Source organism: Hydra vulgaris, chromosome 11 (genome assembly GCF_038396675.1).
Source record: "Hydra vulgaris chromosome 11, alternate assembly HydraT2T_AEP".
NCBI classification, from domain to species: Eukaryota; Metazoa; Cnidaria; class Hydrozoa; order Anthoathecata; family Hydridae; genus Hydra; species Hydra vulgaris.
The window spans coordinates 41,804,402-41,817,065 of record NC_088930.1 but is presented as its reverse complement, the minus strand read 5'-3'; the positions used below and the strand labels follow the sequence as shown (position 1 = coordinate 41,817,065).

Below are 12,664 nucleotides of genomic sequence, written 5' to 3'. Positions count from 1 at the left end.
TGGAACAGATTCAAGAAGCTTCAATAATCTCTGCCAGACATTTGATCTTTCATTTGAAGCTATAAACGATAAATTTTTAAATCTTGAATCTAATGCTGACGAGATTTGCAACCAACTATCATTCGAAAAATCATTAAATCTGCGCTCCATTTCATTTACAAATTTTTCTTTAAATAGCGCGATGTAACGAGGATCATCATCTTGAATAATCATGATAAGTGGCATATAATTGGTAAAACCACTAAACTAGATACGTATTTATTACCACCTAACAATTCTGAAGCCACTTTGCATGGATGCAAAACATCAGCAATTTTTTCCATTTTTTCCCACTCTCTTTCTGTCAAAGTCTGTAAGTGATGGTTTTGCTCATCAAGTGTTACTGTGATGGCTTTTTTATGTTTAAACATACGTCTCAGCATATCATACATGCTATTCCACCTTGTAACAACATGCTGAATTAGATTTTCTTGTGGCAGGTCGAGGTCAATCTGATTTTCATGTAATTCCATATTATTTGCTGGACTATGTTTAAAATGTCAATGCAATATTTCTGATGTGGGTTGAAACATTGTCACTTGTGTGTCGATCCAATGTTTGATGAACACCTAAGGCAAATGAGTTCAACATCCAGTTGTTATCTATTAAATGACATGTTAAACCAAGATAACTGACATTACCCATTGAAGACCAATGATCACAGGTAATCGCTATACTAGTAGCCATGTTTATGAGGTCTATTTTTTTTTTCTTCTCATCTTCATAGAGTGTTTGCATTTTTATTTTAATTGTGTTTTGACAGGGAAGATTGTAACTGTAGTCGGATGTTGCTGTTCGAATGACATTCGTCAAACCTGGATCTGTAACAATGTTGAGTGGTCGACAGCTACTTGCAACCCAGCAAACAATGGCTTCCGTAATTTCCTTTGATTTATTTGCAGAAATTTGTTTATTTACGCCCTTTTGTGATTTAATACTGTCCTCAATTGTAAGTTGTTTTGACGAACTCGCGATCTTGCTTTGATTTTTACTAGTAGTTGCGAAGAACACGTGTTTACTGTTCAAATGATACTGAAGCGTTGTAAGACTTCGGTGATATGCAAATTCTTTGGAACAATATTTACAGATAACCAATTTTTTTGACTCGTCTTTAAAAATAAAGGCTCCGTTGACGATAGATTGATTGCCGTTTGAACCCATAATTTAAATTATTAACAAATAAAGTTCATCAGGATAAGATATTAAAAATTTGGAAATTTAATAAATTTATTGACAAAACAACAACGCGATCAAAACAATTTCCAAAACAAAAAGTATAAGGTAAGAGAGACATAATTGAGACAAATAAAACAAAATGGCGTCATCACAGGAATAAACATTGATTAGAAATAAGAAAGTGGTATAGAAATTTCTTTATTGCTCAAAAATTATTTTTTGATGCTAACCAAAATTAGCATTGCCAAAAAAATTTATGATCTAATCTAATCGCCAAAAAAATTTATGAGTTAGAAAATTTGATCTGCGTTAATTTTTTTAACTTGCGTTAAATTATTAGCGCTTTAACGCGTTTTTAACGCGTTAACTTTGCAAGCCCTAATATATATATATATATATATATATATATATATATATATATATATATATATATATATATATATATATATATATATATATATATATATATATATATATATATATATATATATATATATATATATATATGTAGTTAGTAGAATATTGATAGCAATGTAAAGTAAAGTAATTTATTTTAACATTTTGATAGATTTTGTTAGGAAACAAAGTATCATATAAAATAGTTAATAGACTTCTTGATTCTAAAAATATTTTAACCAATAAAAGTTTAAAAACAAGAAATAACCATAATAAATGTAAAAAAAATTATTTTGATTATTAATCAAGGTAATTTGAATATGGTAGTATATAATATAAATGATATAAAGAAAATTTTGGGGTACCAGAAAATGTTTTATAATTGACTCTCATCAATATATTTAATCAGATTACAAAAAAAAAGTTATAAGTTTTTTTTTCCAGCACACACCGACTCACTCTTTGGTCTGGGTGCACTTAGAAAGCAATTTTTTAGACACCCACTGATAGATGTGAATTTAAAATGATTTTTTTTACAAATATTTGGTAGGTGTCTTTATAGGGAACAAAAAAAATTAAGAGTAGGCGGACATAAAACCTGGAGGTCAATTTAGCACACTGTGTATTTTTAACCGTACTCGCAAAAAGATATGGTATAATTGTAATGTAAAAATATAAAATAAGGTCTGGCATTGTGGCTTTTTCCATAAACTTTCATTATAAGGGGTATGTCGAAAATTTTTTTAATTTTTCGACATACACCTTATGATGAAGTTTATTATAAAGCTGCATTAAAATTTTTTTTCCGGTCTTCGACTAACGGAGGAGCGCTAATTACTCCTACGAAAAAAGTTACTAGATTGGTAGCAGCGCCTTATATCAAAAGTCGAATGTAATATTTGTAAAAATTGCTACAAAAGCAATTCCCTTAGGAAAATTACTTATGACTTGAATAATTATATTGCCTTTGAAAATGTATTAACGGTTGCAACTCTACAACTCTTTTGTACTTTCGCAAAAAGGAATTCTTGTGTGAACGCATATGAAAGCTGTAGCGCTAAATTTGCGAAAAAGAAAATTCAAGAAAAACAAAGAATAGCTTAACACTTTTGAGGTTGTACAGTTGTTATTAATATGCTAAGAAAATATGAAAGTGGAGCTTCTAAAAGGAGATTGAAGAAAGAGAGAGAGAGAGAGAAGAAATGGAAGATAAACTTCCGAAAATGAAAAATTTTTTTAATTCAAATCAATATGCAATTTTCACAAACTGTAGAAAATAATATAATAGGTGAAAGAAAAGATGAGGTAGCCTGCCTCAATCCTTCAAATAAAATTTGCGAAGTTGAAAGTGTTGAATATAGTATGCCTAATAATGAACTTGACTCAGGTACTCTAATACTCACTATCTTTAATGACACCTCAAACATCTGCTAAACAAACAATTTACTTTTTAGGCATTTAATATTATTTTTCTATAAATTGTCACTTTTTATGACACTCATTACGATTATGTTTCAGATTAGGGTTTTATTTTTTGGCGCTTTCGTGTTGCTGACTTGCTCAAAGTTTTTATTTTTTAAAAACAGCATTAGCATTTTTAATTTAAAAACTTAAAAACCTAATTAAAATATTAGATAACAAGTTAGTTACCATTAGTTGCAAATTAGTTACCTATTTTTGTTGCATTATACAATCTAAGACATGTACCAGTAAAAATCTGCGCGGATATTTTAAAGGATATTTATTCAATATTTGTATTTCGATTTTAAATGATATATATATTTTGAAAGTAAATTTAATAATGTTCTTAAATTTCACTCAAGTAAGTCTGTGAAGAACCTAAGAACGCACGCACTTTGCGTTTTACACTCTACATCAGCTTTTGCACGGTCTTCACGGTCAAAATCTCGTCGAGCTTTTTTTCTTCCACTTCCTAATCGTTTCACAACGCTCTGCAATGTTCTTAAAGCAATCTGCAACTTTAAAAATTGCTTTATTTGATACACAAGGATTTTCAACCAGATAATGCAAAACTTTTTCTTGCTACTTATTTGATGACATTTCAATTAAAACTAATTGTTTTGAAATCAGAGTTTTTTAAATTTTAAATAATAAAATACAATGATGAAACTTTTAAACAATTAGCAAGTTAAAGTAATCCACGGTTTCCGTAAACACCACATCAGAACACACGCAGATTTTTTCTGGTACATGTTGGCGGTGCAGTGCAATCGCTTGTCAATTACAATGTAAATTCAGTCAAAGTGAAATCTAATGATCTGAAAAAGATTTGCGGAAGATCTGTAAATTGAAAGTATAGATTATAGTTTCTTTATATCCCTTTCTTGCTATTCTTGTTCTTGCAGATTTTTCATCTATATGCCTGACAGGTTCAGGATTTTTGGTCCGATAGTCTAGAAGAGTGATTTAAAAGGGTAGTCTGCAAGGGTTCTTCAACATTGAGTTACCTCAGGCTTAGCGGTAATATGTTTTAAATGGTAAAAAAGAAACATAATTACAAACCGTGTGAAAAACATTAATTTTTATGTTGACGTAAAAACCTTTAGTGTTAATGTTTTAATTTTTAGATGTCATTTCAGAAGTTTGCAATTAAATTTTTTTGTGGACTTTCAAAAATCTATATAACAAAAGAAAACAAGCTGTTTTTTGTACTCTTTGCTAAAATCTTATGATGAGCACTATTAGTTTTTGCAAAATTAAAAACAAAAATTTTTAAAGTTAAATTGTACCACCATAAAGGAAAAAAAAAAAATCAAAGTTGCAACAAGGGTTTGACAGTTGTTTTTTATATCCTGATATTTTACTATAGTAGTAGGTTAGTGGTTAATGATTAATTGTTGGCGTTTTACTAATGTAAAACGTTAAAGCAGTATTGACGATCTAAAAAAAACCTAAGTGATATTTATTTAACCGCAACAAGCCTATTGCTATGTTTTTACCAACAGGTAAAAACATAGCAATAGGCTTGTTGCGGTTAAACAAATAGCAATGTAGCAACATAGCAATGTACTTTTATATCTGTCATATCTGTTTTACAAGGCCATACAAATTTGACACACAGAGTGAGCCAAAAAATCTTTCTCAACATGATAAAAAACAGTCATGATGATTGACACATGTTAATCTGCAAAAACATTTTTTTTAAATAGTATTTATTATGAAACAAAATGCAATATACAAATAAGTATAATTGAATACATATACATTTTTTTTTTTTTTAGGTATTGACATATGAATTTAAACAAAAGTAGTCTAATGTTTTTATCTCCCATTGACAAAGCAGAGATTAATGCAGAATTTTATGAGCAATACTTAATTTATATTGCAACCCCATTTAAGCTAGTGAGGTGGGGAGGAGCGGGAAAGAGCTAAAGCAATTTCTCAAGCCGTTAAAAAGAGCCTATTTAATTATTACTTATAGATTTTAGTTACTTATATAAAATAAACTTATTAGAAATGTTACTTTGGCTTTTTTGCTCATAAATTATACATTTAATACATGTCTAACTCACTTAAAAAAGTGCACTAGCGAAAAGGTAATATAGCTCAGCACTCAGTGTAATATTTATTATGTTGCCTTAATTTAGTCCTTCATTAATGGATTCTTTCTTTCCTGGATAGGCTGTTTATATACAATATTTTTAATTTTATCAATGGTTTATTCTCATTTTTGGATTCTTTCTCATTTTTTACAAGCAACCATGCAGATATTTTTGTTTCAAACTCACATGTTGTAATAGGAACTGTTTCTAAATTTAAAAAACTTAAACCCTAATGTTTGAAAAACCCCCATATAGTTAGATTTTTAAATATTTGTAACAGTGGATGAGACCGCAGATTGAGTGTCCCAAAATGTTTTCTGCAAATCTAATTCCACATGAATCGATATATGTTTCATTAAATATATCTTCTAATTCATTAATCAAACAATCTGTAATAGGAAAAGTAATACCATGTTGAAAATAACCTGAAAAACTATACGAAAGATTTTTGATATACTTTTTTCTGTCACACAGCCTAATTTAACTTTGGAGCATCAAGAGTCTTAGTTAGATTAGGAGCAATTGAGTAGGACGTCTTACGGACTTGCAACGTCTTACGGACGTTACAAGTCCGTAGAACGTCCTTAAGACGTCCTTTGGACGTCTCGTGCCTCCTGGGTAAAATCTGTTATTCTCTAGGCCTATAGAGCCTTAAGACCTAGGCAAAAAAAAAGGTCTTTTTCCAATAGAAACAAGACTTTTAAACTAAGCTGAGCACTTTTATTAACAAAAACTTCTCTTTTCGTATTTCTTCTTCTTTGAAATACGTTTTAAAACTGAATGTTTAGATTTTAAAAATTGGTTTATGAGACCTTTTTTTATAATTTATATTTAAGCCTGCTTAAATTTCTAATTTTATCTACATATAAGTTACATATATTTTATCGAACAAAACCAAAATTAGAAATTTCTTATCATATCCTTGTAAATATTATTACAGTCGGTGTTTAATAAAATGCTTCGTAAAATAAAATTATCTTTACCTAAAAGTCCGACTAAAATTTTACCCGACTCCTTATGTTTACCATATACTTGCATGTACGTCTAATTCAAAAAAAAATTATTTTTTTATTAAATTATTTTTTATCTTTCGCAATTTAATTAAACTGTTTTCAATTTTTATTAGATGTAAACAATATAATACATCTTGGTTAATTAATTGTAAGAATTCTACTTTTAATAACCTATATATGGTATTGTATTTACAAAAGCGTTGAAGATGAACCAAAATGAATATCTCTGTAACAGCTGCTTGTTTCACAATGGTTCAAATCTGTTTCGTTACATTTTGTTGTTCGTTTGCAAATTTGTTTGCGGCTTTTGCAAACAAATGTTTTATCTTAATAGGCGTTAAGTAAGCTAAGGTTGAATGCGTTTGAGCAATGGGGCGGAACGATAATCCTTTTTTGCGTTACCAGGCTCTTGTTTGCGCATAATTTTAATTAATTTAACAAAAATTACAAAGGACAATTAAAATGTTCATTAATTAACTATTTTAAAGGTCAATGTTGACATAAAAAGGTAATTTTTGAAAGTTATTTTTTTTTCTTATATGCATTTCAAATTTTGATTCATTATTACAATAGCTAATCTTTAAAAGCTCTCCTGTGGCTCTCAGGAGGGGGTATATGCGTGCAAAACCAGTTGAGCTGTGTAGTACGAAGTATAGCTTTGCACAGGTAAAAAAAAAAAAGGAATTCTGAAAATATGACATTGTAATAAATACAAAAAAGCTTGCAAGGCATTAGAACTTTAAAATTACCCTTGCAAAGCTAGAACAAAACAAGAAGACAATCAGACTTGAACTTTTTGAATAAATTTGAAAAATAAAGTGCAAAGAAAAATACGTGGCTATGCAGAGATAAATATGTGCGTATAAACAAACGTTTGACAGACAATTGACGATTAAGGTAAATGTCAAGTAATCAACACTCATTAGGAATTACTAATAGTTCATATTAGTTCATTTTAAACTATTAGTAATTTGAAAAAATCTATTGAATTGATAATAATTGTAATTTTAATACAAATTAAAAAGTTTTCAACTATTTCATCAATTATTTTTAATACTTTTTACTTATGAATTATGTCTTTAATGTTTGCGTATTTTTTTACATTCATCAAAAGTATGAAAAATCAATGTTTAAAAGTTTTTAGCTAAATCATTTTCAGCAAAAGTTAGAAGTTTTATAAACTTTGTGTTATACATATTTCTAAAAAATTTTATATTATATATATTTCTAAAAGATTTTTTTATGCGTTTTACTTTTGCTAACTGTCGCTAGCGCATTTTAAACTCTGACCCACTATAACTCTCACCATAACTCTACACATTCTGAACGTAATCTATCTGAATAAAGTCTAAAGAGTTAGCGAAGTGATGGTGTTAAAAATATAAACAAAAAGAGAACAAAGAAAAAGTTAAAGAGATAACCTTACACAAAAGTTATGATTTCGGTAACCATTGTCCCGCTTTTTACGTAGAAGAGCGCAGAGCTAACCTAATTAAGACTAAAATTTTTACTGCGTTCGCCTACGGAAAACCAGGATAATGACAACCGTAGCTATTTTAAATGAAGTTTTGCAGCGTTTAGGTTGAAATAAGTTTAACATATTCATAACTTTGTCAAAGGTAATGACCGGTCATAAATATCGGAGGCCTAAACCCGCGACACAGATCAGTGTCCTATCACAACGAAAAACAGAAAAAAAGTTTAACTTTATTATGCATAAGGTTTTCTTTCATTTTGGGAAAATGGGTTATACCTTCAAACAAAAAATAAAAGCAAGAAATAAAAGAAACACTTGCATACACGTTTTTTGGTATGCATGTTTATCCAAAAACAAAAAATATTGAGTTTTTTGGTATAAAGGAATTTAAATTTGGAAATTATAATGGCGCATTACAGATGCAAATATTAGGTTGAATAAAAAATTATTATTATTCTTAAAATAAAAAATTAAAATATAAGATAAAAAGAAATTTTTCTAAAAATTCCTGAAGCTTCAAGAAGTTTTTGTAATTTAAAATTTCTGCATTACAACACCAAAAAATTTTAAAAAGTTAAAGATCGGGTCCGGTACTTTTATATTACGGGCCAATCAGCAACCAAAGCCACACAAAGCATATACAATCGGATGGATCAGGGCTTGGTGTCTAAGATATCAGCTAAACGTTGGCTTCAATGCTTTTGTGACAGTTCCTGCGTACATTTTTTTTTTTTTTTTGCATACGCAATACAAGATTTCCAGTGGAAATTGTGAGCACTTATTAAATCTGCCATAACAATTGTCTTAATTTAAACCGACTTTTTAAAAATTGTTTTAACTAACATGTTTATCATAACTCTATAGTAGCCGTAGTGAGTGGTTAGAGTTCTGGTTTCAGAACTGGAGGTCCGTGGTTCGAAGTTGGCTCTTCTAATACATGCATCATTGGTAAGGAAGGAGGCGCGAAATTCCGGGTTAAATATTATTCCGCGGTGCTTTGCGATAAGACAGTAAGGACTTCTAAGAGCACTAGAGTAAAAGAAGGGAAAAATTTTTTTTTAAACGCTTGTTAAGGTTTTTAAATTTTTTATTACGCATTTGAAGTTTTTAAAATAATTTTTAAAGTTGAAGTATATTCTTTTTTATAGTAAAAATAATAGCAAAAATGATACATATGTTTATATATTACTATTATTAATCTATATTGCATGAATATATATAAAACTAGATTACCTAGATAAACTAGATTTTACTATGAAAAACTAAAGTTTCTAGAAATTAAAAAAAAAAAATTATAAAAAAAAATACACTAATAATGCTTTAAATTACTTTTTGTTTTGTTTTTTCATTTATTCTTCATTTTATAGTAATATTTAGTCTTCATTATTTATTTTTTTAAATTTGTTTTTCTTTTTCATTTGTTTTCCAATTTTGTACATTATTGTTAGCTGTTATATAGTGATTATATCATGGGTGATTCTACGGGCGTGTGTGTGTGTGTGTGTGTGTGTGTGTGTGTGTGTGTGTGTGTGTGTGTGTTTGGCTGTGCTGGAATTGTCAGTAGTTGTGAATAAAATATATTTAGATAATAATGATTGATTAATAATAATGATTAAAAAATATATAAAAAATTTTGTTTGATATAAAAATTCAACAGCATTTTAAAAATTACGAATAGCTGCGCAACAACTTTTATCAAAGCCTTAGATAGATCATAATAGTCTCCACTAATCATTATTAAAAAAATGGATGCAAGTAGTTTCAAACAATAATAATGCTAATAAAAATGTTTATAAGTTAATATTTTAATAAAGTAGTAATAATAATAATTCTTACAAATTAATTATCATATATAATATTATAAAAGTATACATTTGATTACTTTATAGAATGAAAACTTTGATGTTTTTGCTTATGATAACAGGTAGTTTGTCTATATTTTTTATTTTTGATTCATATACACCATGCGCCGTTTTTTATTGTTCATTAATACCATACACCACTATTTTTCATTAATAAATACATCATTGTTTTTCCTTCACATACATTATACGCTATTCATTTGTATGCACCATGGAAAATTCAATACACCTTATATGCACTTATGCAATCAAAATTAAATTCTTATAATAAACCCCTAAATCAAGCTACAAATAAAATAACAAAATTAAATTTTTTGAGATTAACTTTTTGTTAACTTTTATTTACTTCTCTTGATTTAGTGTTTAAAAATGCTGGGAGTGTTAACTCTCTCATGGAAGAACCACACGACTACACAATTTCTTTTTTCCAGTTTGATCCAACAGAACTCGGTGTCGAAAAAAAAGAAAGCAAAAAAGACATTAAACCGAGTGACATTTTTTCCAATAAAAATGTATCGCATACAAATAAAAGTAATACACATTTAAATAAAACATTGCTGCATAATATTAAAAATAAAAATGTAACGTTAAATAACGTTAACTCCACAAAAATCAATAGCAAAAAGCCAATTATAAAATTGGTCACAGACTTTGCAAAAAATACAAGTAAAATTCATCCTGATAAAAACAGACCAAACACAACCAAACATAAAATGGCGACTCTGTCAAACTTTGAGACCTTTTTTGAGAACCATCATAACTTTTATAGAAGTGATGTTTTAAATCCGAATCCACGGCCATCAGTAGAACTTGCCCTACACAACCTTCATCTGCCTAAATCTATCGTGGGAAAGAAGCCAAATACTTTATTTACATCAAACCACACTTTTCTAGAAAATGCTCACAACTCTCTAATTAAAGCCAGTCAAAATATTATAGTAAAACATGAAAACACAAGTTATGTTTTGGAGGATCTCCCGTCGAAACAAGAAGGCCCAATGAAAAAAATTGACACTGCTTTAAATAAAAACACGGTGTCAAAACTTATTAAAAAAGAAGATAATTTATTGTTGTTAAACACAACATTAAAGCACAATATAACTAGTAAACCTGTTAATCATATAAAAGAAACAACTGTTTTAAAAAAACACAATTCCTCTGATTCCAATAAAAATAATACAAATATTATCAATAAGAAAACGCAATTATCCAAACTTGAAAAAGATAAAAAAGTCAACAAGGAAATATTAGAAGCTGCAAAAAAAATTGTGCCTGTAAAAAACACAGTAAAGCCCTTTCCAAACATAAAAAATGTATCATTTTCACAGGCAGCTGAGTTACAAAAACGAAATGTAACGTCACAGTTCATTGCCACAAATGAGGATGCACTAAATCACGGTTTAGCTATAAAAAATGAGGATCAAAAAAACAAAAATCATATTGTTACTGAGTATTTGCGTGTTGAATCAAATCAAAAAAATAAAAACTTTCATGCAAAACTACCTGTTGATGAAGTTGACGAGTTTCGTTCAACTATATCAAAGCATCGAGAAAGTGTTGCAAAGTTTATCCCATTGTATAAAAACATAAGTAAAAAAGATCGTACGATGAGTTTTCAACGTGGTTTGCTTAAACATCCGGAGCATAAAATGTTTCCAAAGTGTCATACATGTCAGCAAAACTCGACCTATGCACAGTGCGTTAAAAGTTCAACTTTACTTGATTGCAATAAAGGACTAAACAATATATGTTTTACAAGATCAACCAAAAAGTATGGAACAATATCGTATGAAATGGGTTGCGCAGACCATAAGCAATGCAACGATGCAAGAGCGTTCCCTTGTAAAGGTTTCTAACTTTCATACTTTATTCTTTTACATTATTTATTTGTCTTCTTGTTAAACAATATATGACTAAAATGCTTAAACATCCATATAGCCCCAGAGGGGCACCTAAAAGGAGGGGAAGTACTTTTTAACACCCTCAAAAATTCCAAACGTTTCAAAAATTTTTGTTTTTGAAAAAAATTTGTTTAATTTTTCTAGAATTTTCATTTCACTCGGGCCCATACTTTTTGTTTGTTTATGCTTAACTATTACCATTATTATTTCATAACTAATAATTAAATATTTAAAAAATAAACTTATGTAACTTTAAAGTCACTTCTTTTTAGATGGATCAAATGCATGTTTTACATGCTGTCAGTTTGATAGATGCAACTCCAGTCCTCACCATGGAGAATTTGAGTTAGACTCACTAAATATGGACGAACTTGTTTCACTTGATGCTTCAGAAGCAAAATCTCATGCAAGTTCATGTACATTTAATTGGATATGGGTTTTAGGTGGAACATTCCTAAGTCTTATGCTATTTTTTGTCTGATTGTGATTGGTTATTCAGTTAACTTTTATTATGTTATCAATTTTAGTTTACGATTGTTTTAATAACATCTCGTAGAATTCTGATGTCCAACTAAAGTAGTTTAAACTTGTGTTTTTCTTAGTCATTTAAATAATAATCTCTTGTGGTGAGATAAGCCATAGAAATCATGGATTATTTTAAACCATAAGAATAAAACTATATAACTAAGATTTAATTTATATTTAAAAAAACATACAAAAATAACATATGTAATAAAATATAAATTTTTTTAATTTGTTTGGCTGCATTGAAAATCAGAATGTCATTTTTAACTCTTCTATATTTAAAGGTATTCAGAGAAATTAACTTTCTTTTTAACTCTTCTATATTTAAAGGTATTCAGAGAAATTAACTTTCTTTTTAACTCTTCTATATTTAAAGGTATTCAGAGAAATTAACTTTGTGAAATGTAATATGCTATTCTTATATGTTTTACAGTTATTATATTTCCTATCACTTTAAGTTTCAAAAAAGTTTTGAAAATTTAAAAGATAAATATGAAAAGTAAAAAAATTTGTTGTAAACAAGGACAGATATTTTTCAAATATGTCTTGAAAATAGTTTACATTTAAAAATGATATATAATCGGAATTTATATATTTAGATTACAAGATTTAAAAAGTTTAAATTTTATTGCAAAAACTATAGCTTTTTTGCTTCGTCTAAATTCTCTCAATAAAAATAATTTTGCTTGGTCTAAATTAAGCCTCTTTCAAA

The 12,664-nt window shown here is 28.4% G+C and overlaps 1 protein-coding gene across 2 annotated transcripts; it reads left to right on the top strand.

Annotated features, from left to right (window-relative positions):
* The first annotated feature begins 6,557 nt into the window (after nucleotides 1-6,557).
* On the top strand, nucleotides 6,558-12,013 carry LOC100198516 (uncharacterized). 2 transcript variants are annotated; one of them, XM_065808871.1, is made up of 4 exons: nucleotides 6,558-6,695; nucleotides 9,554-9,588; nucleotides 9,887-11,374; nucleotides 11,700-12,013. In XM_065808871.1, exons 2-4 carry the CDS (start codon nucleotides 9,555-9,557, stop codon nucleotides 11,906-11,908), a joined length of 1,731 nt encoding a protein of 576 aa, XP_065664943.1. In that variant the 5' UTR covers nucleotides 6,558-6,695; nucleotide 9,554; the 3' UTR covers nucleotides 11,909-12,013. The 2 variants fall into 2 exon arrangements, with proteins under 2 accessions (XP_065664943.1, XP_065664944.1); XM_065808872.1 differs by lacking the exon at nucleotides 6,558-6,695 and adding an exon at nucleotides 6,817-7,084.
* Nucleotides 12,014-12,664: the final 651 nt, after the last annotated feature.

Excerpts from the sequence above, each read along its gene's own strand:
- LOC100198516 (XM_065808871.1), top strand. The coding sequence starts at position 9,555 with ATGAAAACTTTGATGTTTTTGCTTATGATAACAG. Across the intron at positions 9,589-9,886 it reads GTTTTTGCTTATGATAACAG|TGTTTAAAAATGCTGGGAGT; the intron begins GTAGTTTGTCTA and ends CTCTTGATTTAG. Across the intron at positions 11,375-11,699 it reads AAGAGCGTTCCCTTGTAAAG|ATGGATCAAATGCATGTTTT; the intron begins GTTTCTAACTTT and ends ACTTCTTTTTAG.